A 24,402-nucleotide genomic window follows, 5' to 3' on the forward strand; every position below is an offset into this window, starting at 1 on the left:
CATGGATCATGCCAATCACACGTGGACGCCGAGTTTTCTTCTGGCCGGCTTCACCACCACTGGAACCCTGCAACCTCTGGCTTTCTTGGGGACCCTGTGCATCTATCTCCTCACCCTGGCAGGGAACTTGCTCGTCATTGTCCTGGTTTGGGCAGACTCTGGGCTGTCCACACCCATGTACTTCTTCATCAGCGTCCTCTCCTTCTTGGAACTCTGGTATGTCAGCACCACCGTGCCCATGCTGCTGCATACCTTACTCCATGGGCGTTCACCCATCTCCTCAGCTGCGTGCTTTGTCCAGCTCTATGTCTTCCACTCCCTGGGCATGACTGAGTGCTGCCTGTTGGGTGTCATGGCACTGGACCGCTACCTTGCCATCTGCCGTCCACTCCACTACCACTCACTCATGAGCAGGCAGGTACAGTTGTGGCTAGCAGGGGCCAGTTGGGTGGCTGGCTTCTCAGCTGCCCTTGTGCCAGCCGGCCTCACGGCCACTCTCCCCTTCTGTCTAAGAGAGGTGGCTCATTACTTTTGTGACCTGGCCCCACTAATGCAGTTATCATGTGTGGACACTAGCTGGCATGCTCAAGTCTACATTGCAGTTATTGGCATTATCAATGCATGCAATCTTTCATTCATTTTAGGTCTGTATGGGGGTATCCTGAGAGTTGTGCTGAAGCTGCCCTCAGCTGCCAGCCGAGCCAAGGCCTTTTCCACTTGTTCCTCCCATATAACTGTAGTGGTGCTATTCTTTGGCTCTGCCTTCATTGTCTATGTGGGGCCACCTGAGAGTCACCCCAAGGGCACGGACAAGCTTATTGCTTTGGTGTATACTTTTCTCACGCCGTTTCTCAACCCCATTATTTATACTCTTCGTAATAAGGAAGTGAGGGTGGCTGTCTTGAGGGTCACCCTTAGTATTAGGTCTCTATTGAAAGCACTCTGATGATCAAGTCATAGGGTGGTCATTTGGTAAGGGTAAGTTTTAGATGATTAGTCAATGAACTAATCAAGTAATTTATCAAATATTCTGCATATGCCCATTTAAATGGATTCCGTTTTGGATTGGGGCAAATTGGAAAGTTTGTAGAGGTTGGAGAAATAGGACTCTAAACCCATACCTACCTAATATGAGTGAAAGATCACATAAGTTAAAAATAATCAAATAATAAGTATGTAAGTGCAAATATTTATGTAGACTTAGAAATTAAGAGAGATAACTGTGTTTAAAAGACTTTAAAAAAACCAAAGCTGACTGTTGGAATTTGCTCAAGTTAGGATTCCTAGATAAGATCTGTGCAAGTAGTGAATGAGGTTAGCAGGAAGAAAAATAAAGGAATTTCTTGAGTAAATGTTTGGGTGTTGATTGGTGAGCCATGGGAAGAGGGTTCATAACAGTATGGAGCTTGGTGTTTCTGGGTGATCCTACCATAGAAGAATGTTTAAAGATGGATCTGAGAACTCACTTTCTAATCGGGAAGATCAAGGGGTTAATATCTGGGGACGCTGGGTTTGCTGATGGTTAAAAGTAAGTTGTAGAGATAGATCCTGCTCTTGAATTTGAAATGATTAGTTATCAACAAGGCAACATTATTGATACCATCTTTTGAGTGCAAAACCACCTCTGGGAGCCAAGAGGAAATATAAAAAGGAAGCACAATTTTTGTTTTCAAAGAGCTTGCAGTTGTATTTTGAGGAGCCGTTGTCTTCTCTGTCTCTGTCTCTCTCCCCATCTCTCTCTCTCTCCCTCAAATACACACACACACACACACACACACACACACGCACACACCAGTAGCAGCAACACATTAATTCATATCAAGAAATGGACTTTTCCATTTTACTTTCTGCATATCTCTGTTAGGGGGAGGGAAGGAGTGTATGGCTTGGCAGAAAGGGAATGAGAAAGATAAAAGTTTTAAAGAAATTTATTCTGACATTTTCCCCAAACCTGAGATTTTGGAATCCTCATATCCTGGCCACTCGGTTGGTACTTTTATGAAAGTTCTCTTCAAATTGGATGTGAAACTGTACAATCTCCTTTGAAGATTCCATCTCAGGATAACATGGCCCCAACTATACTGAAAATACCAAAGGAAAACTCATTTTAAAAATAATTCTTCTGGGCAGCATTTTAGAAAATGACAGGGTAAACGAGCTTTGGGTTTCCTGTTTTTGCCTAATGGTGTCGAAATACTTTATTTCTATTACAAGGATGACTTGGTGTTTAAGTTATTTTACTGGGAGGAAAATGTGTATGAAGTGACATCCAGACTATTCTTCCCATGGAGTAACTCTCTTACTAATAGAGAACATGACCTGCCACAGGGTCTTACAAGGATTGCTCTGGTCAGCTCTTCTGCTCTGGGCTTCCTTGCTGTCTCTCCTTTCCAGAGGTAGGATTGGGCTCCCTGCTTCCCAGAACCATCCCGTGCTCTCCCCTAATTTCGTAATCTCTTCCACAGACATACTATTGATACTTAAATATTTTGTGTCCTTTTTCTCATTCATTCTCCCACAACAGGGAAAAATGGATATGTGTCTTTCCAAAGTCAACAGGTAAAGAGTCTGAACTCAAAAAGTTTAACTCTACAGAGCAAGATAAAAGAATAGCATTGCATTTATTTATTTATTTTTATTTACTTACTTAATTAATTTTAGGGCTGCACCTGCAGCATATGGAAGTTCCCAGGCTAGGGGTTGAATTGGAGCTGCAGCTGCAGGCCTATACCACAGCCATAATAACATCAGATCCAAGTCTAATTTGCAACTTTTGCTGCAGCTTGCAGCAATGCCAGATCTTAACCCACTGAGTGAGGCCAGGGATCAAACCCTCATCCTTATGGACACTAGTCGTGTTCTTAACCCATTGAGCCACAAAGGGAGCTCCAAAACAGCATTTTAAAAAACAAGGGTCTGATTCTGCTGACTGAGTTTTCATTGTCCCTGCTGTTTCTTCCAACTGCGGATTTTTCAGAGTTTGTATGAACCCAGGAATCAGGTCCATGTGCCTTTTCACTTAAATATAGGCTAGTTAGAGAAAATCCTTTCGAACATGATTTATATAAATCTGCAGAGTCATTATTGGAAAAATGATTTATATGAATCTGCAGAGTCATTATTGGAAAAGCATTTTGTTCCTGACAATCACAAAGTTCTGAAAATAAGAAATTATAGGAGTTCCTGGGAGTTCCCATCGTGGCTCAGTGGTTAACGAATCCGACTAGGAACCATGAGGTTGCGGCCTTGCTCGGTGGGTTAAGGATCCGGTGTTGCCGTGAGCTGTGGTATAGGTTGCAGATGCAGCTTGGATCCCACATTGCTGTGTCTCTGGCATAGGCCGGTGGCTACAGCTCCGATTCAACCCCTAGCCTGGGAACCTCCATATGCCGCAGGAATGGCTCAAGAAAAGGCAAAGAGACAAAAAAAAATTATAGGAGTTTCCATTGTGGCTCATTGGAGTAAGGACCCCACATTGTCTCTCTGAGGATGTGGGTTCAATTCTTGGCCTTGCTCACTGTGTTAAGGATCCAGCATTGCCTTGGCTGTGGCATTGGCTTCAGGTGCAGCTCCAATTTGACCCCTAGCCAGGAAACTTCCATATGCTATAGGTACAGCCCTAAAAAAAAAGACAAAAAAAAAGTCTCTAAACAAATGTTGAGGCACAAGTGATGGCTTTACTGTTTCTTTTCAATTATAGTTTATTTCCTTCTTAGTAGGCTATTTTCCTTCCTCGAAAGAGGGCTTAGATGACATTTCCATGGCCATCCCTGCTCCCATCAGGATTTGTCAGGGTTATCTCTGCCATCATCAAGTCACATGAAGGGCACTGACTTCCAGTTCTGAGTGACGGGGCACATGGTGGATATAGCTCTCCAAAAATCTGTATTTGTTGATTGCGTCAAAGCCAAAATTAGAGAAACTTTGTAGAAGAATATCTATGTGCTTTACATTCACTTGACACTTTTTTTGCTGAACAAATACTTTCTGCGTTAAGGAAAGATATCATTTCAGGGATCATGACAAAAGGAAGCAATCTCAAAACAGTAGAGTCAGAAAAATATCTCTCAAAAGAAGGTGTGTGTGTGTGTGTGTGGGTGGGTGGGTGGGTGGGTGTGGGTGTGCGTGCATGAAAGGGGTCTCTAAGCTACAGCCCTGGATTCAGCTATGGCCACAGATCAACTCAGGTAGGCAGCCTGTCTTGGGGAAACAAACTTTGTTGGGATACAGCCATTTCCATTTATTTACATATTGTCTGTGGCTAATTTTATGCTACAGAAGCAGCATTAAGTAGTTGCAACAAAGACTATAGGGCTTGTAAAGCATAAACTATTTTCTCTATGGCACTAATAAAAAGTTTGCCCACCCCTTCCCTACAGCATTTACATATTGTCCTATAATGTATGGTCTGGTAAACAATAAGTTGATTAAATTACAATCTTAGGACAAATAGTATTCTCAGGACCTGTTAATAAGTGTTCCCTTGGAGTGCCCATTGTGGCTCGGTGGTTAACAAACCTGACTAGTATCTATGAGGATGCGGGTTTGATCCCTGGCCTCCCTCAGTGGGTTAAGGATCTGGTATATCTGTGAGCTGTGGTGTAGGCTGGAGGCTATAGCTCTGATTTGACCCCTAGCCTGGGGACCTCCATATGCTGCAAGTGTGGCCCTAAAAAGAAAAAAAAAAGTGGTCCCTTACCATTTTCATATTGGTGTTTCATTTGGCATCACTCCACTGATGATGATTCTGATTCTGAGACAGTATCCTTTGATGTTTTACACAATACTAAAAACAAACAACAACAGCAACAACAACAAAAAACAAAAAACTATTCAATTATCACCAGGGCTTCTTACTTTCTATTTCTCTCTCCTGCATGATCCCAATTCTATGAACATGCCCTGGATATACTTGGGGAGAAAAGGAAAAAAAAAATGTGGGTTGGATGAGAGTATTGTCAGGACAGCTTATTTTTAGAAAAATAACTTTTCCTAAAGAATGTTTATTTCAAAATGACTTTCAATCCAAGGATCTAGGGGTCTGTCACAGTGCTCTCTGCTCAATCAGCATGGGCACTCAAAAGTCTTATTAATATCCTGGAAGAGAACTTAAATGGCGTACTTGTCAAATCTGTAGATAAAGTGGGGGAGGAACACACAAAAGGGCAGATGGCAAGATCAGAATTCAGAAGTATCTGAAAGCACTGGGAAGATAGACTCTTACGAGATGCACTTAGTGGAAGTGAGAAAGGGTCTTCTTCTTGGGCTTCAAAACAGAAAGGGCAAGAACAATAACCACAACAAACCTCTCCAAACAAGTACAGGCAGGAAACAAAAAAGTTCACAACCATTTTTAAACTGTACTGAATGTCTTCTCTGTGCCAGCCCCTGTGCCAGGCAATAGGGATACAGCACTGAATGGACAGATATGGAACAAACACAGTCTCTGCCTTCATGAAGTCAACAGTCTAGGAGTTGCTGTTGTGGCACAGAAGAAACAAGTCTGACTAGTATCCTTGAGGATGCGGATTCCATCCCTGGCTGTGCTCAGTTGGGTTGGGGATCCAGCATTGCAGTGAGCTGTGGTATTGATTGCAGATACTTGGATCCAGTGTTGCTGGTGGCTGTGGTGTAGGCAGGCAGCTATAGTTCCGATTCGACCCCTAGCCTGGGAAACTCCTGGGAGTGGCCCTAAAAAAGCAAAATAATAAATAAATAAGTAAATAAATAAATAAATAAATAAATAAATAACAGTTTATAAATAGATATGGGATAAGTTATTAGAAATTGGGTGAATTCAGAAATACACATTTCTCTAGAAACACACAACAGAATCCGACCTATCCTGGTTGTAAATGTTGTATATGTTTGTGTGTGTGTGTGTGTGTGTGTGTGTGTGTGTGTGTAGGGGTTATCAGGAAAGACTTTAATTAATTCAACAAATAGTTCTTGAATGTCTACTTTGTGTAAGGGAAAATACTAGGCCCTGAATGATTATGTTAAATATACTTTAAAATCTCTGTTTTGACTCACTTTTTCATTTATTTATTTATTATTTTTTTATTTTCCCACTGTACAGCAAGGGGATCACTTTTTCATTTATTGATGAAAAGAGAGAAATAAACATATGAATAAATAACTAAAACTTGTGCTGGGAAAGGAACAGTCAGGATGCAATGAACAGAAGGAAGGTTGGAAGATTATAGTGTGGGCAGGTCAGACCTCTGAAGAAGAGATGTTCAAGTGGAGACCAGAGGAATGAGGAAGTGTTACCTCGGTGAAAGGGGTCCAGGATGGAGGGACACCCTAACAGGATTTTGTTCTAGGACTGCTCCAAGCAGAGGGGAATGGGATTAAAAAACATACAGGATCTAGCTGACTTCCGTTTTTGTATGGCGTCTTTGTAGTCTTGGTACTCTTTTCAGAGACCACGACAGTGACAAGCAAAATCCAACCTCGAAGTGGCCAGTATATTGAGGAACTTTAACATATATGTGGATCAGCTGAAGGCTCTTCAGATGGAAGAAAAATCATTGAGGCAGGGCATCAAAACTGTCTTCTAGCATTTGTGACACTTGGTGTTGCACTGAATCTAAAAGATCTCCTTAGGGCCAATGCATGGAAGTAAAAAGAAGATGGATTTCATTCAGGAATTTTAAAGAATACAGAGTTGTCCTGGTTTTGATGATCTTGTAATATAGTGAAACTCCTTGACAGGGAAATTATAAATTTATGCGAAAAACACTAAAAGGGAAAACGATATAATGGTAGGGAGGGAAAGAAAAAGCTTATGGATACCTAGTACATACTAGACTTTGTATTTTGCCCTTTATGTTTTTTATCTGAGAGAGAGAAAACACTCAAAGCTTGCCCATGGTGTTCTCACAAAAAACCAACATCAAAGTCACTGTGTGACCACAATGAAGACAGTGAGGAGGAAGAGGAAGGCAATTTTTTAAACGTTTATAAGAACATACAAAAACGAGATCACCATACAAATGAGGGAAAAAAAATCTCCCTCTCCTAGCTAATAGGAATGACTGCTGCTTCTTTATCAATTGCAACTTTAGTCTACATTCTAAATAAAATTCATTAAGATATCCAATTATAAAATTATCTCCAGTAACAGAAGTAATGCAATCCAGATCAATTCCTGCTTCCTTGGACTTTCAACCAAATCACCTAATATGAGCCCACATCCTATAAATCATCCTTTTAGAACAACCCCTTACTGAAATGCTCCACAGTCCACTTGATGTATGATCTCCCTCATTATAGCAAGTCAATAAATCCAATTCTGTTAAAATAAAGGTGTGTTACTCTTCTATTACTAGAAGGTGTTGCCATGTTCTCTGATTCTCAAAGTAACCCAAATATGCCCTCTTTATGGGTGAAGAAAATAAGGTTATGAGGGGTTAAGTAACTTAGATGTCTTTACAGAGCTGTTTGGAGGACTCGAATTAATAAGCATCTACTCTACACCTATAAATGAAACAAGAATGTATGCAGACACATTGGAGAATGAATGTAGCTACTTTTTGTTTTCATCTCACATTAGCCTCAAAATACTTATACATGAGACAATGTAGATTCAAAGAGATAAATGACTGCCCACGGGCATGTAGGTAATGAGTGGTGGCCAGGAGCACAGGTCTTGAGGCCGGCACTGTTTGTGGCTGTGTGTCCCTGGTTGTGTTCCTTCACAATAATTCTGTGGGCAATGGAGCTTAGAAGAAATGAGCACAGGTTCCGGTGTCAGAGTAGGTTGGTTCATGGTCCTGACAAGAGTACTTATTAGCTGTGTGACCTTGGACACATTATTCAACTCTCTGTGCCTCAGTTTCCTCAAATGTAAAATGGGAATAACAATTGCACTAACCTCATAGAGTAACTGGGAGGATTGTGTCAGTTGATGTATGCATTGTGCTTAGAATATGTGTTACCTAGCAGATCAGCAAATGAGTATTTTATGAGAGCCAAGATTGAAATTAAGGTTTCTGAGGCTCTAAAACCCACTTTTTTTTTCCCCAGAAGAAGCAGCTCTATCAGAAAATCTTCTCAAAGGAAAAGCAATGTTGCACTGGATCAGGCATATAATCAGGAAAAGTCATTATTTGAAAAGATGAGGGGACATGCAAAGTCTCTTTGGACTTGTGAGGTGAAACAAGGAAATACCAGTGCAGATGTTTATGGGAAGAGTTGTAGGAGGGTTGAAGGTCATGTTTGCTGAGCTAGAGTCCAAGAGTCCATGTTAAGAAATCACTAGAGATGGGGAGAAGGGTGAGAGTTGAAGAAGGGGTGATAGGATAGCAAGCATTTGGGGAGAGCCTTCTCTGAGCATACTGGGTAGAAGAGGCTTGGCTTCTGTCCAAGTGCCCTCCAAGGAGCCTTGCGCAGGCCTGATTCTCATCTATCCCTGGGGCTGGTGAGGTCTCCTTTGCCTATGCCCCTAGTGGCCTGATATAGTCAGGGTTAGCTCTGGGGACTCAGACCCATGGGGACAGATCTTGCTGAAGAGGAGGAAGTCTCACTCTCTCACATATATCTAGCAAAGAAAGGCAAAGGCAGATATTGAACGATGTTCTGTGCCTGGTAAGTGATCTGGGGATCTGGAAGCTGGGACTTGTAATAAAGGATTTGAAAAGATAGTATGTTGAAGTTAGAGAGTTGATTTAGTGGCAAGATGACTTAACTTGAACTTGGAGTGTCCAATTTTGAGAATCATAGAGTATAAGATTTAGAAGAAACTTTAAAGGCTGTCATGTCTACCCTCCTCTTGTTTGACACTTAAATTTGCTCTAGGAGTTCCCGTCATGGCTCAGTGGTTAAAGAATCCGACTAGGAACCATGAAGTTGTGGGTTTGATCCCTGGCCTTTCTCCCTGGGTTGGGGATCCAGCATTGCCGTGAGTGAGCTGTGGTATAGGTCACAGATGTGGTTCGGATCTGGCATTGCTGTGGTTGTGGTGTGGGCCGGCGGCTACAGCCCCAATTAGACCCCTAGCTTGGGAACCTCCATATGCCACGGGAGCAGCCCTAGAAAAGGCAAAAAGACAAAAATAAATCAATAAATCAATAAATAAATTTGCTCTACAACCAAGAGATTGGTTAATGGCCAGTTTGTGAATGTTGAGAGACCACAAGTTGCCCTGTACGCTGCCATAGTCATCGATGGCAGAGTAGAGGTATCTGAGAAAATCATTCCTGACATAGGAGCTTTAAATAAGAAGGTCTAAGATATTGTATCATCTCAGGAGCAGCTGTACTCAAAAAGTTTTCACCTAGTGAGTGCTGTACCCAGGCTCTCTAATGGAGAAGGGGGTTAAAGACACTTGGTGATGTAACTGTGTGAGATCTAGAGGCGTTAAGAGTGTTCCTGAAATTATTTCATGTTTGTAAGGACCTACGTGTATAATTAGCTTACAAAAAGCTAACTTGTAGAAAGATAAAAAATCCTGAATAACATTTACCTATGTGCAAAAGATGATCAAAATATTTCTTGAATGTAACTTTTCTGGGTGGATGAGAGTAATGATGGGTTCTTCCACAGGATCAAGGGAGGAGAGGCAAGACACAATTTGAGATATCAAGTTTATTTAGCTCTGTTGAGCTTGAAGTGCTGTGAGGACAAGAAGGATGTTTTCAGATGCAATTGAAAAATATAATTAAAATTTAGTCCACAAAAATTTAAGTATATTCAAGAAAAATAGAGTTCACAATTCTATGCTTATTGTTCTAGGCACTGGTGAAGAATATGCTTACAGGTTCTAGGCATTGGTGAAGGATAATAAGGTACTACATTTGCTCTCAAAGATCTTACCCATTTACGGGGACTATAGACTAATTATAAATGTAATACAATAGGATACGTGGACACTGTAAACATTATGAAGACGTAGTTCATGGGGGGTTCAGGAAAGGCTTCACTAAGGAGCTGATATTTGACCTCATTTTGAAGAATGAGAAGCAATTACCAGATGGAGAAAGGAGGATAAAAGGTAAACCAGAAGCAAATGGTTGGGAAGAGCAAATTTTCCAGATTGTAATCAAGCAAAGCTTTCTGTTTTAGCATATTTGCTTCCTGTAATTAGAGGGGTGAATATACATTTCCATTAGAATAGAAGATATTCAAGAAAAAATGCAATAAACATTAATTGCTTTGAATCAATTTAGTACTTAAAAATATCAAACTTAGAAGTTAATTTCCACTGCAGAACATTTGGGTTTGGGAGCAATATTTGTATTTGGGTCTGTGGTATGTGTTGAAGGGAAAGTATTTTTTTGAGGGGGTAGTCTATTAATTTTTAAATAATTATTAGATTAATTAGTTTGATTAAACAGTTTTTGGAGTTCCCATCGTGGCTAGGTGGATTATGAACCGACTAGTAGCCATGAGGATGTGGGTGTGATCGCTGGTCTTGCTCAGTGGGTTAAGGATCTGGTGTTGCTCTGAGCAGATACAGCTCGGCCAGCAGTTGCAGTTCCGATTAGAGCCCTAGCCTGGGAACTTCCATATGCCACAGGTGTGGCCCTAAAAAGATTAAAAAAAAAAAGCAAGAGACTAGTTTGTCAGTATGGTGGCTAGAATTCAGACAGCCCTCTCCAGGTGCAGTGTGATTTGCATAGGCTCTGGTGTGACCTACATTGCCTACAATTTTTTTGGCATTTAAAGTCACATTGTCTTTTTGGTTGTGATGCTTTCTTTTCTCTTTCGCTTATTTTTGCATCTGTTTCCCTTTGTGCTTGAGAACAATCAGAATACTTGTTATTTTTTTCTATGACATGTTGCCAGTCCAGTTGTATATTTCTCACCCAAGCTGTTTTTCTGAAAATGCAGGATGTATGCTAACTGCCACTGTATCGTGTTCATTTTTCAGTCTGCACTCTCTCACCACATATGTTAACACCACTCTCATCTCTCCATCAGCAATACCCAGATGGCAAACTCACACTTTCATCTGTGAGTCTGAAGAAGAATAATGATGTTTTAAAAATATACAACTGATCCTGTCATGCACTTACCTAACCGTCTCCAGTGGCTCCCCACACCTTTTAAGATAAGATCTCAGATCATTGGGTGAGCTTTCCCAGTTGCCTTACCATAGAGAGACCTATGTTTCTCTAACTCAAGCTGCTTCCAGCCTAGGGTTTGCACGTGTGCTTTTTGTCTGAAATGTTTCTTCTCCTCTTTCATTTAACTCCTACTCTTCCTGGAAACTTCTGCTCAAGGGCTTCCAACTCTGAGACGCTTCCTCAGTCATCCTTGTCTGAGAAATGGGCCCCTTTCTTAGCACCCTGTAGTGCCCTGTACTTCAAGGCTATATCAAGATGACTATTGTGTCTGGTACCCAAGGAGGGCGCAAACTTTCTGGTCACAGGATGGTACCTTGTTTCATTCTGTATTCCTTATGCCTGACACATGCGTATCAATAAAAGTTTATAGAAGTGAACTGAGCAATAAGAAAAGACTTGCCACTGCATTAGTCTCGTGGACAAAATTCCCCATTTGACACCTTGCTGAAGGAAAAACTATGACCTGGGGAGGGGGAATAGAATGCTTGGGGAAGGTCACGTACGTAGTATAGAGATAAACGGCATGGAGTTAGAGTGCATAAGTTCAAATTCTGTTTCTGTGAAATTCTGTATCTATATGAGATAGAAAATCTTCATAATCTATTCTTTCTACCCCTATATTTTATCATCTGTATAATGGGTATAATAATGACACTTATTACATGTGTGAGAATTAAGTAAAATATTGAATGCAAATCACTTGTAAAATGCTTGATGCATAATAAGTATTAATAAGTGTTAGCCCATTATTTTTAGGATAGTATAAACTGCAGCAGCAGTGGTAGCAGTAATTAAATTTCTGCCTTTTATATTAAAAAATAGTAAAGACAAATAATTTTGAGTTGGATTTTGCAGTTGTCTCAATCCAGTTTTTTCTTCTTTCCTTCCCCATCTCAGCCTCCCATGGAGCCATACAACCTTTCAAGCCTGGCTGAATTTGTGCTCCTTGGTTTCCCCAAAGTGGGACATGTCAGGGGCTGGCTTTTTGTCCTGCTGCTGTTGGCATACCTGTTCACTATTTGTGGCAACATGCTCATCTTCTTAGTCATACGACTGGATGCAGCTCTACATACACCCATGTACCACTTTGTCAGTATTCTCTCCTTCTTGGAGCTGTGGTATACAGCCACCACCATCCCAAAGATGCTAGCTAATCTTCTCAGTGATAAGAAGACCATTTCTTTTTCAGGATGCCTCCTTCAGACCTATTTCTTCCACTCCTTAGGGGCCTCTGAATGCTACCTTCTTACAGCAATGGCCTATGACCGATACCTGGCCATCTGCCGGCCCCTCCACTACCCTGCAATTATGACCTCAGCACTTTGTGCCAAGATGGCTGCTGGTTGTTGGACTTGTGGCTTCCTGTGTCCCATTTCTGAAGTCATCCTGATCTCCCAGCTCCCTTTCTGTGGCTACAATGAAATCCAACACATCTTCTGTGACTTTCCACCTCTTCTGAGCCTGGCCTGCAAGGACACTTCCATTAATGTCCTGGTGGACTTTGCCATCAATGCCTTTATCATCCTTATCACCTTCCTCTTTATTATGGTGTCTTATGGGAGAATCATTGGGGCTGTACTGAAGATAAAAACAACAGCAGGAAGAAAGAAAGCCTTCTCTACGTGTGCCTCACATCTTACTGTGGTCCTCATCTTTTTTGGAAGCATCATCTTCATGTATGTGCGGCTAAAGAAGAGCTATTCACTGACCCTTGATCGGACACTTGCTGTAGTTTATTCTGTACTAACACCACTGATCAACCCAATTATCTACAGTCTCCGTAACAAGGAACTCATTAAGGCCATTAGGAGAACCATCTTCCAGAAGGGAGAGAGAGCCAGTCCCATGCACCACTGACTTTTGATTAAGGCTTTTCTTCCACTTCAATGTTGGTCTCATAAAAGTTCTATGTACCATTGCACATATGTATCAATGTGCCTTGAATAATCGTCCCATCATCACACACGCAACAAATCTTATTTCCACTTACCTTCTCAAAGACTTTATTCCTTTATGTTTTCTTCTATTTCCTGCATCTTTATACTTTTGTTTTTTCCTTGAAGATTTCTTCCAGCATTTAAGAATACTTTAGTATCTCCATTCTCAAAAACAAACATACACATTTCCTTCATTACAAATTTCCAACCAGCTAGAGGTCTACTTTACCATTCCCTTTTCCAATCAAACTTCATCATATCAAACATTTTTTCAGTATTAGTAATAGCACAATCTTCTGTTCTTTACTTATTCACTTTTTGATCCTTTCCAATCTGATTTTGGCTCAAATCTTTCAATGAATATTTTGCCCAGGTCAGTAATGACCTCCAAACTGCCAAATCCATTAGACCCTTCTTGTCATTCCTCTTTCTTGAACTTATGATACACTTAACTGATTCTTCTCTTAAAAAAAAATCTTGTCTCTTAGATTCCATGCTATCCTTGTTTCATAATTTTCTCCTTATCTCTCAAATTGGTCTTCATCAGTCTTTTTTTGTCCTGTAGCACTATCTTTCTAGGTGCTCAGAGTTATTCCTACAGATTTAAATTCCATACCTAACTATGCCAACAACTCTTGTACTTATATCTCCAAACCAGAATTCTTTTCTGAGGTTCAGACTTATATACCCAAATACCTCTTAACAACCGTATCTGTAGTTAAATGCTCCACCACTGAGCTATACCCCCTTAACAAACTTATCTGGATATAGCCCAGGAATTTAAAACTTAACATGTAAAAAATGAGGATTTCTTTTCCTTCTAGTCTCTGCAAGAATTTTTATAAAATTATAATTTTTGATTTTTTCAATGTTTTATAAAAATCTCAGGTGAATCTTCAATTTTCCAATTCTGAAAACTTGATGCTTCTTTTTTCCCTGTGCTTGGATAGGACTAGTTCGAATAATTTATTTCATTTCTTCTTCCACCCATACTTCTAGTTCATTAATAACATATGCCAATGATTCTTTGAAATACATCCTCAAATCTGTTTTTTTTTTCTCTTTTTCTTTAATGTTACTATCCTGGCATGAATCTCCAACATGTCTCAACTGGATTAATACAGTAATATTCCATCCACTCTCCATGAGCCTACTCTTGTCCCATTCTAATATATTTTCCACAGAAAACAAAAGTGGTATATTTTAAGACTAAATTGGATATGCCATTCTCTAAAACCATGATAGATTCCCAATTGCTCATAAGATAAAATCCAAAACCTCATCCTACTTAATAAAATTAAACAATATTCTTCTATACCTTCATCTCCAACATTCACTCCCATCTCTTCTCCCTCACTTGACTCTTATCTAGCCACATTATCACTTTTTGAGTTCTTTAAATACTTTAAGATCTGCATGGCTTCAGGAACTTTGCACTATACCCCCTAAAATCCTGAAACCCTTCAGGTGACTCGCTGCTTCAATTCATTGCATGAGTTTCCATCCAAATGTCACTTTCAAATGACACTGTCTTTTAAAGACTTCTAAACACCTGGCCTAATTTATGTTACTTTTCTTTTGAATTCTTTTGTTTTCCTTCAAAATATGTATCAAAATGTATATATATGCAAGTTTGTGTATATATAAATATAGATATAATTTGTCAGTTTTTCCTACATGTCTATAAAATGTATTTGGTCTAAAATCATTTCAGTTTTGTTACTTGCTATATTTATATCCATTATCTAGCAAGTGCCTAAATATGGTAAGTATTCAATAAAAATGTAACAAATGGAATAGGTAATGACTCTTACCCAGTTTTATCACTGACATGTTTTTATCTTTAGTGATTCTGTTCTGATTCCAACCACTGCTGGAGCCCACTCCCTTCCTATTTACTAATGAAAGGTAGCATCTTTCTTCTCTCTCTTGCACATCCTCTGTACCTAGTTTTAACATTCCATGTGAAACAGAAAACAAAGGAGTCAGAAATGATAGAATGAAACAATAAACTTACTTTGTGCCTGATTCCTAGTTTGTTTTACTCCCTCTATTTGATTTGGTAAAAAAATTGGCTACACTCCAATAAGTTATGTATAATTATCATAGGACAAATTTGAGGCTTAATTAAGGATAAGGTTCAGAGGAACTGGGCAAGAGTTTGGTCAAGGAAAGAATCTTTGTCAGGGAAAAGCCAGTTGTTTATTTACCCACACATCAACTAAGATAGTATGTCAGCTGGAGGGGAGGTAGAATTAGTGGAGAACTTTCAAGGATAGATCATATTCTAGTTCACAAACAGAAGTGATTGAAAATGAAATAAAGAAGAGAGGAAAAATTAACTAAAAGGAGAGTGGCTATTTAGACCATATTGGCATATAGAGATTGAGAAACCTGAATAAATCAATAATCATTTATTAATAAAATTATTAATTAAAAATCTATCCATACCAGTCAAGGAATAAAATAACACTTTGACTCAAAAGTTAAATTATTAATTAAAATCTATCCACAATGAACAAAAAACCCAATAACCTTCACAACTCAGTTTGAAAAAAGTAAAATCCTCAAGGAATAGATTAAGAGGTGGAGAAGAAAAAAATTGGATAAACAACTTTGAAGGTATGAATGGGACTCAGAAGGTATAAAAATTATTTAAATCCTTTTGCAGAATATATTGTAATTTATAAATACATTTTTTACATTCATTATCACATCTGATCATTCTTCCTTTCATATGAGGAAAGTAGTTATCTTCTTCATATGAAATACAGGAAGTCAAACACTCAGTTACATGGCAAATATCACATAAATGCCTGGAAGAACAGTTGGGATTGAAACTCAAGATCCTGAGGTAGGGGTCTTCTCAGAGCAAGACGGAAGAGTAAAGAGGAAGCTCCTGTGTAGGGGAGAAATATAACTGCAATAGATATAAGCAACAGGCAAGATTAGGAGTCTGCCTTGACAGTGTTTACACACTCGGCCTACCTCTGTCCTTACTCTCTCTGGTCCAAAAAGGTCAGACACATTTTAGAAAGATCTTGTCATAATTGGAAGATATATCCTTTTTCCCATGTCTCATGACAGGGATCCTTTTGAATCCAGAGCTCCCACAGCAATTATTATTAATTTTTGGTAGGTTCAATTTATTTTCTAAAAAAAATTTAGTAAAGTATCATTGATTTGCAATGTTTTGTCAATTTCTGCTGTACACCAAAGTGACCCAGTTTATATATATATATATATATATATACACACACACACACACACACATTCTTTTTCTCATGCTATCTTTCATCATGTTCTGTGTCCCAAGAAATTGGACATATTTCCCTGTGCTGTAAGTAAGAACTCGTTGCTTTTGTTTATCTATTCTAAGATGTAATTATTGTTTTGTTTTGTTTTACTGAAGAAAGTCATTGCCCCGGGGAGATATTCTGTCTCAATTACATTGGTGGTTACTATTAAGTGTAGTGAACTAATGGGTGATGAAGGACCATTGGCTAATGACTTCTGTAAGACAGTTTCCCTTCCTGAGAGAGCACTTTAGCAACCCCAGGAGGGCTGCTCTAAGGCCCAGGGGCTTCTGCCTCTATAAAGACCCCATCAAGAACGTAGGTCATGGGATAGGAATCTTTCAGGGTTCAACTTAACTCCCATAGGTTCCCAAACTGCTAAACTCCAACTCTTCCAGGACCCAGGAGTACCAGACTTTGATGCTCTAAACAAGAGGTAGGAAGTGAGCAGAGTCTTTTCCAACTCCTGACTCTGAGCAGTGACTGGGCTGCCAAAGTCACACCTGACAGAGCCCTCCCACCATCAAGCTGTAGGTAAGAACCTTGTCAGTCAGGCATTTCTATCATCATGCTATTTTCCAGTCTGAGCACCAGGAAGAAACTTAGAGCATTCAGAAATTGGGAGAGGTGAGAATAATTAAATTTTGCAGGACTTATTCAGAACACACAAATGATTAAAATACACCCTCCCACACATAGATATTTTTCTTTCCAAATGTTATAATAAAGACTTTGGGCTTAGAATTAGAAAATTGGCTATGTTTTAATTAGTGTGACCTTCAGAAAATCATCTTCCCTTTCTGGATTCCAGTTTTCTTTCATGCAAAATGAAGACATAGAAAAAGATGATCTCTAAAATTCATCCCCCTCCTAACTCCCAGCTTTTTGACCCTATGCTAAATAATTTGGGGCTACGGATAATGAAACTCTGGAAACTAGAAAATAGAATGCAAGAAATTTTTTCTAAAAGATTTTTTGGAGTAAGGTGAACAGAATATGATTGCAAAGGACTGAATTAAGGCAAACGCTCATTTATACATGTGACAACTTATATAAGAGCCCTAACTCAAAATATCAGGAGGCCAGTGGAATGGAATGAGTAACTGGTGAGCTAAGGAGCTGTGCAAGTTACCTTAATTTCATTATTCTTTTTCATTAACCTCCACAGCTGCAGTGTATCAGGCATTGTGCTAAGCATCTGGAGGAAGGGGCATAATGTGAGTTGTCTTTAATTGCAAAAATCTCACAGAGAGTTGCTTTGGGATGGTAAGATATATGCATAAAAATAATTTTAGTACATGACAGGATATAATTGGAGGAAAAGTTGAGGAAATAGTTCTGGGAATTTAGAGGTAGAAAAAGTCAGTGTTCATCATGGATGGTCAAGGAAAAATGTGAAGGGACCTGAGCTGGAAAATGGTTTAGAAATATATAGAGTGACTTTGGAAGTGTATTCTAGTGAGGATACACTACAAACAAAAGAGTCAAAACTAAATAAAAGGACTCATTTGACAAATAGTGATACCCCTACAGTGATGAAAATAATTTTTAGGAGTTCCTGTCGTGGCTCAGTGGTTAACGAATCCGACTAGGAACCATGAGGTTGCAGGTTCCATCCCTGCCCTTGTTCAATGAGTTAAAGATCTGGCGCTGCCATGAGCTGTGGTGTAGGTCGCAGACGTGGCTCAGATATGGTGTTGCTGCGGCTGTGGTGTAGGCCAGTGGCTACAGCTCTGATTGGACCCCTAGCCTGGGAACCTCCATATGCCACAGGAGTGGCCCTACAAAAAGGCAAAAAAAGAAAATAATTTTTAAAGTTATGAGTCTGTACTAGAACAATGGGGTTTTTCCACAGAAAAACTAATACTAGCAGGTGAAACTAGATTTAAGGTCATAGAAGGAGGTGGGTTATCAAACTGAAGCATTTCAGCAATGGGAAAGAACTGTTTAAAGGGACAAGGACCTTCTGGTACTGTCAGGCTAAGCAGAGGTTTGACACCCATTTTGGGGGGGTTCCCATGGTATGGATTCCCTTCTGGTGAGAAGATCTGAGTTTATACTGGTCTGAATCAAAAGGAAAAACATAAGGACAATATCGAGTTTGGTGCATACTCTTTATTCTGTTGTTTCTTCTTTTTTTTGGTTATGTTAAAGGATCTTTCATTTTTATAAATTGATGAGAAACACTGACACATTTAAAATATTCTAAGTGATCCAATGAAATCCACAATTATGGAAGCCACTAAAGTGAGTGATAGTGCTTAATGCTTCTTCCAAGATTGACTCAGTCTCTTGGTGCTGGAAACTGAATTATGATAGTAATTGAAAATTATAAAAGAAAATTAAGTAATGCAAGGGGAAAAGCATTACTTTTTTTGCCATTTGGAGTGAGGTGTGTGGTTTGAGATTTCACAATTTTGAGCATTTTTTGTCATATTGAGTGAGGTGTGTGATTTGAGAATTCTCTGAGAATTGTGAATCGGAGAGTTGAAACTGTACAGAGGTGTTAGTTTATAGTGGGAAATAATGCTTGACCTGGTCATGGTGACTTTTATTTCCCAGGCAGAGTATCCAGGGGGGGAAGATAGCAGGTCATCATTGAGAATGAGGTAATGTATAGCTTGAGAATGAGTCTTGCGGAAACCTTGCTTTCTGAGATAAGAAGGGACAAGATACTGGCTTCTAACATTCAACCTTGAGGCCAGACCCCCATGTATATCTGAAAGTTTAGTTAATATCTCTATACAACTCATCTATGAATGGGGTTGGGAGGCCAGGGATGGAGTAGGGCAGTTCCAGGAATGGTGCTTTATATTTATACTTAGAGGCAAGAAAAGTAAAACACCTAGAAAAAAATTATTTGAGTTGGATAGAAATTTGGGAATAACCTTTTATAGGAGCCATGTTTGCATTCAAGATTTGAAAGAAGGAGAAGGAAAAATTGGGAAGTAGACAGCTATGGATTCGAAGTGAGGAAGACTAAGGCAAAGTGAAATCTCCGATATTAAAATAGTTCTTCTGAAGCAGGGTCACCCATACAAGAGCTCTGTCCAGAAGAAGTCCTTAGTAGAGAAGCATCCTATGTTAATTATTGCAATGATAAAGGTTTTGGTATGAGAGGTGGTCATGTTGCTTGGATTTAGAAGAAAGTGTGCTAGAAAAAGGCAGAGTAAATAGCATTAGATAAGATTAGAGGTGCCTAGAGAGGGAAGAAGTGATAAGCTTGAACAGCAGAAAGAGGAGGCCAAATGCCTTTTATAATCCTGCCCCTATACCAGTATTCCCTTGTGGCTAGATTCCTTTAATTTTTCTATCTGGAAAATTCTGACATTTCTTTCTATTTCAAATAAAAATTATATCTTCTGTGAGGTCTTCCTGATCTCCACATCCAGCCCGTGGCTCATTTTCTGCTCTTCCAACTTTTAACTGCATATGCAAATTAGCATTCCCCTTAATGAGTGTGTTTATTCATTTAATAAATATTTATTGAATTGTTATCATGTTCTAGACACAACTCTAGGTCCTTGAAATACATCAGTGAACTGAACAACAAAAATAAAATTCCCTGCTTTTACAGAGGAGAGAAACAACGAATAATTGGGCTAATAAACACATTTTGGGAGTTCCTGTCGTGGCTCAGTGGTTAACGAATCCGACTAGGAACCATGAGGTTGCAGGTTCAATCCCTGGCCTTGCTTAGTGGGTTAAGGATCTGGCGTTGCCGTGAGCTGTGGTGTAGGTTGCAGACGCAGCTCGGATCCCACGTTGCTGTGGCTGTGGCAAAGGCCAGCGGCTACAGCTCTGATTCAACCCCTAGCCTGGGAACCTCCATATGCTGCGGGAAGCGGCCCAAGAAATGGCAAAAAGACAAAACAACAACAACAACAAACAAACAAACAAACAAAATGTACATTTTATAATATGTTAAAAAATGATAAGTACCATGGAAAACATCAGAAGTAGGTAAAGGTGATGTTAATACAGGATATGATCATAGGGAAGGAAATAGACTGCAGTTTTATTTAGGGTGTTCCAGGTAAAGCCAGTTGAGAGAGCAAGATTTGAGAAAAGCCTTGGAATAAACAAAAGAGATATCCAAGTGAATATTGGGTGGAAAAAATTCTAAGGAGAGGAAAAAGCTACAGTAAAGGCTATAACATGTCAAATCACTGAGGATATTTGTGCAGTGGAAAAACAGGACCTGATTTAATAACTTAAACAGAGAATTTCAGTTGCTGAATCAAGGTCAGACTATTGATGGACAAATACAAGTAAGAAGATCTGTTAGGAGTCAATTACAGTAACAGAGGTGAGTGATGGCAGTGCTTGAATGAAGTGAAAAATAGATTCTGGATGAAAGGAATAGAGAAACAACGACTGTGAGAATTTTGGTCCATCAGCTAAAAGACTGTAATTGCCATCATTTGAGATAGGGAAGACTGTGGGTAGAATCCACAGGAGTTTGGTTTGAGATGGCCAAAAGCTACTCAATAGGAGATGTGAGTAGATAGGTGAATCTGTTGAGTTGAATCCAGTTGAGTCTGGAGGAAGGGAGAGAAATGTTTGGGAAATTCATTTAGAAGTCTTCAAAACACATATGTTGTTCTGAACCACAGCACTGGATGATTTCAACAAAGCAGTGAGTTTGCAAAAAAAAAAAGGAAAAAGAAGAATAAACGCTGACCTCTGTGGACTGTTACATTAAAAAGTTCGGGGAATGAGAAGAAAACTATCACTAAGGTAGAGAGAAATCTAAAGCATAGCAATCTGAGAAGCAAGTGATGAAAGTCTGTCAAGAACTAGGGTAGATCAACTCTGTTAAGAGTTGCTGAAAGTCCAAGTAAGTGAAAAAATGAGATGACAATTGGATTTAGCAAGAAGACTCTAAGGCAAGAAGTTTTGATGGAGAGGGTGTGGTGAAGGTATATTTAGAATGGGTTTAAGAGGGAACAGTTCCATTCATGTTGCTACAAATATCTCATACTAAGTGAAGTAAGTCAGAAAGAGAAAGACAAATACTATATGATATCACTTATATCTGGAATCTAATATACAGCACAAAAAAATTTTTCCACAGAAAAGAAACTTTTGGACTTGGAGAACAGACTTGTGGTTGCCAAGGGGGAGAGGGAAGGAGTGGAATGGATTAGGAGTTTGGGGTTAATAGATGCAAACTATTGCATTTGGAGTGGATAAGCCATGAGATCCTGCTGCATGGCACAGGGAACTATATCTAGTCACTTATGATGGAACATGATAGAGGATAATGTAAGAAAAAGAATACATATATATGTGTGTGTGTGTTCTTTGTGTGTGTGTGTGTATATATGAATTACTGGGTCACTTTGTACAGTATAAACTGACAGAACACTGTAAATCAACTATAATGGAAAAAGTAAAAATCATAAAAAAGAGGGAACAGAAAGAGAGGATTTGGAGGCAATGAGTAATAGACAACTCGAAAGGAGTTTATTGAAGGGACAGAGAAGGAAATTGAGCAATGGCTGTGTGGTAAGTGAACCAAGAGAAAGAATTTGGGGGCTTGTTTTTTGTTACCTAACAAGTGAGAGTAGTAGCATAGTTCTATGATGACCAAGGGTTCCTTTAAAGAGCTGTATAGCAATTAGTTGCTTCTCTATTTTCTCTGTTAGAATATTAGTTTCTCAAATTCAGTGCCATATTTTCTTTATCTTCTTAGCCCCTGTTCTAGGCATAATGCTTACAGTACAGAAAATTTTCAATTAACTTTTGCTACATTGACCTCAACAGAGCAGTATATAAATATTTACCACTTGTGAATCAATAAATTGTAAAAGAGCATTTGAAGTTCGTGGAGGGGAAAAGTGGTAAGAAGGATTGCTAAGTCCACAATTTGGACCAGAGATGCAGAGATTTGCTTCCTGGTTTTCCTCTTTTATTTACTGAAATTCCCTTAGCCTTGCCTGGGATTCTCACTAGTGTCCAAAAGAGGCAAAAGTCTGAATTACATGCCCCAGAAAGATGCTGTTGGATCTGTGTATCCATAAGGAAATGGAAAAGAGTTGAGGGTGAAGGGATTGATTCTTTGGCATACAGAAAATTGAAGAAGAAACTAAATTAAAATTAGAAATAAAATATATATAGTTTAAACAATGTACTCTGGGTCCAATACACTACCAATATTTTAGACCTTAGACAAAGAATATGTGAAAATGGTTATATAGACCTTGGGTGAGAAATACCTACATTTCTACCCATATAGATTCTATTTGGCAAGATAATTTTGTTACAGAATGCATTACAATGGCCAAAAATGGGCTGTAAAATAAAAGAAGACATTTTAAGTCTGGTTATAAGAGTAAATATTCTGAAGGAGGCTGTTGACCTTGGTTTGAGGGAGGGACTGAAACTCTGGCCTCTTAAAGCATGTGTACTATGAGTGCTTTACTCTGGAAGTTCAGGGGAAGGTCAAAAGTACTCTGAGTGTTTCCTCCTTCTGAGGACTTCTTTGGCGCAACTTTTTTCTTATCCTGCCATACTTTACATTTCAGGGATATGAATGGTGAACAATGAACCCCGGGAATTGGAGTCAGGTAACCGAGTTCATCATCTTGGGCTTTCCCCATGTCCAGGGTGTTCAGGCTTATCTCTTCCTTTTGTTACTTCTAATTTACCTCACTACTATACTGGGGAACCTGCTGATATTCCTGGTGGTCTGTCTGGACTCCCGGCTCCACATACCCATGTACCGCTTTGTTAGCATTCTCTCCTTACTGGAGCTTGGCTACACAGCTGCCACCGTCCCCAAGATGCTGTCAAACTTGCTGAGTGAGAAGAAGACCATTTCTTTCTCTGGATGCTTTCTTCAGATCTATTTCTTTCACTCTCTCGGGGCTACTGAGTGCTACCTCCTCACAGCTATGGCTTATGACAGGTACTTAGCCATCTGCCAGCCCCTCCATTACCCTACCCGCATGACCCCAGCACTCTGTGTCAAGATTGCCGTTGGCTGTTGGTTGGGAGGCTTGGCTGGGCCAGTAGCTGAAATTTCCTTGGTCTCTCATCTCCCTTTCTGTGGCCCCAATCGCATTCAGCACATCTTTTGTGATTTCCCTCCTGTGCTGAGCTTGGCTTGTACTGACACATCTATCAATGTCCTAGTGGACTTTGTTATCAACGCCTGCAAGATCCTGGCCACCTTTCTGTTGATCCTTAGCTCTTATGTGCAGATCATCCACACGGTTCTCAGAATTCCTTCAGGGGCAGGTAAGAGGAAGGCCTTCTCCACGTGTGCTTCCCACCTCACTGTGGTCCTCATCTTCTATGGGAGCATCCTCTTCATGTATGTGCGGCTGAAGAAGAGCTACTCACTGGACTATGACCGGGCTCTGGCAGTGGTCTACTCAGTGCTCACACCCTTCCTCAACCCCTTTATCTACAGTTTGCGTAACAAGGAGATCAAAGAGGCTGTGAGGAGGCAGGCAAAGAGGGCAGGGATACTGGAGTGATGGTGGAGGGGACAGGCCAAGTGTGCAACTGAGGATAGATGACCTTGGGGAAATATCAAGCATCTAGGACTTTTCTACAAGAGATCCTCAACTGGGGAAAATGCTGCCTAGTTTTCAGTGTTAATGCAATCATTGCACTCTCTGTTGCAGCCACATGCAACTTGAGACCAGAGACTAGAGTCTTTCTAACAATATGATGTGCTGCAGTGATATTCAAATCTTAGACATTTAAATACCATACTTAGGATTTTGGTCAAATCTATGTCTTGCCTCCAATACATAATTTTCTTCAAAGTTACTTGATTTAGTGTAAATACATTTAGTCATGTTATAAACAATAATGTTTGCTAAATAAATTTTAGAACAAAAATAAAAGTTTTTAATGTACCATTTACAGTCATTTTGTGTATACTGATCATTTATGTATTAATATGGAAAACATTGGTGTAGTAGAGAAGAGCATGTTTTTATTATCACATATATCTGTGTTTAAATTCTAGTTTATTTAGTCACATTAATTACATGATCTCTGTAAAGTAACTCAAACTCTCTTAATTGATGAGTCAATTTCATCATGTGTTAAAAATATGTTCTTGAAGGTTGTTTTGAG

At 39.5% G+C, this 24,402-nt stretch overlaps 3 protein-coding genes across 4 annotated transcripts; all 3 read left to right on the plus strand.

The window, feature by feature from the left end:
- On the plus strand, window positions 1-1,151 carry LOC125129481 (olfactory receptor 10C1-like). Its single transcript, XM_047784213.1, has one exon. The coding sequence runs from the start codon at window positions 2-4 to the stop codon at window positions 944-946; it is 945 nt and encodes a 314-aa protein (XP_047640169.1). The 5' UTR covers window position 1; the 3' UTR covers window positions 947-1,151.
- Window positions 161-24,091, plus strand: LOC125129482 (olfactory receptor 6N1). Of its 2 annotated transcripts, none has more exons than XM_047784215.1 (2): window positions 161-216; window positions 22,836-24,091. In XM_047784215.1, exon 2 carries the CDS (start codon window positions 22,854-22,856, stop codon window positions 23,790-23,792), a length of 939 nt encoding a protein of 312 aa, XP_047640171.1. In that variant the 5' UTR covers window positions 161-216; window positions 22,836-22,853; the 3' UTR covers window positions 23,793-24,091. The 2 variants fall into 2 exon arrangements, with proteins under 2 accessions (XP_047640171.1, XP_047640170.1); XM_047784214.1 differs by lacking the exon at window positions 161-216 and adding an exon at window positions 8,529-8,592.
- Window positions 8,535-13,837, plus strand: LOC125129480 (olfactory receptor 6N2). The gene is made up of 2 exons (XM_047784212.1): window positions 8,535-8,592; window positions 11,970-13,837. Exon 2 carries the CDS (start codon window positions 11,976-11,978, stop codon window positions 12,927-12,929), a length of 954 nt encoding a protein of 317 aa, XP_047640168.1. The 5' UTR covers window positions 8,535-8,592; window positions 11,970-11,975; the 3' UTR covers window positions 12,930-13,837.
- Window positions 24,092-24,402: the final 311 nt, after the last annotated feature.

This window comes from Phacochoerus africanus, chromosome 6, assembly GCF_016906955.1.
Source record: "Phacochoerus africanus isolate WHEZ1 chromosome 6, ROS_Pafr_v1, whole genome shotgun sequence".
NCBI lineage: Eukaryota > Metazoa > Chordata > Mammalia > Artiodactyla > Suidae > Phacochoerus > Phacochoerus africanus.

Excerpts from the sequence above, each read along its gene's own strand:
- LOC125129481 (XM_047784213.1), top strand. The coding sequence starts at position 2 with ATGGATCATGCCAATCACACGTGGACGCCGAGTTTTCTTCTGGCCGGC.
- LOC125129482 (XM_047784215.1), top strand. The coding sequence starts at position 22,854 with ATGAACCCCGGGAATTGGAGTCAGGTAACCGAGTTCATCATCTTGGGC.
- LOC125129480 (XM_047784212.1), top strand. The coding sequence starts at position 11,976 with ATGGAGCCATACAACCTTTCAAGCCTGGCTGAATTTGTGCTCCTTGGT.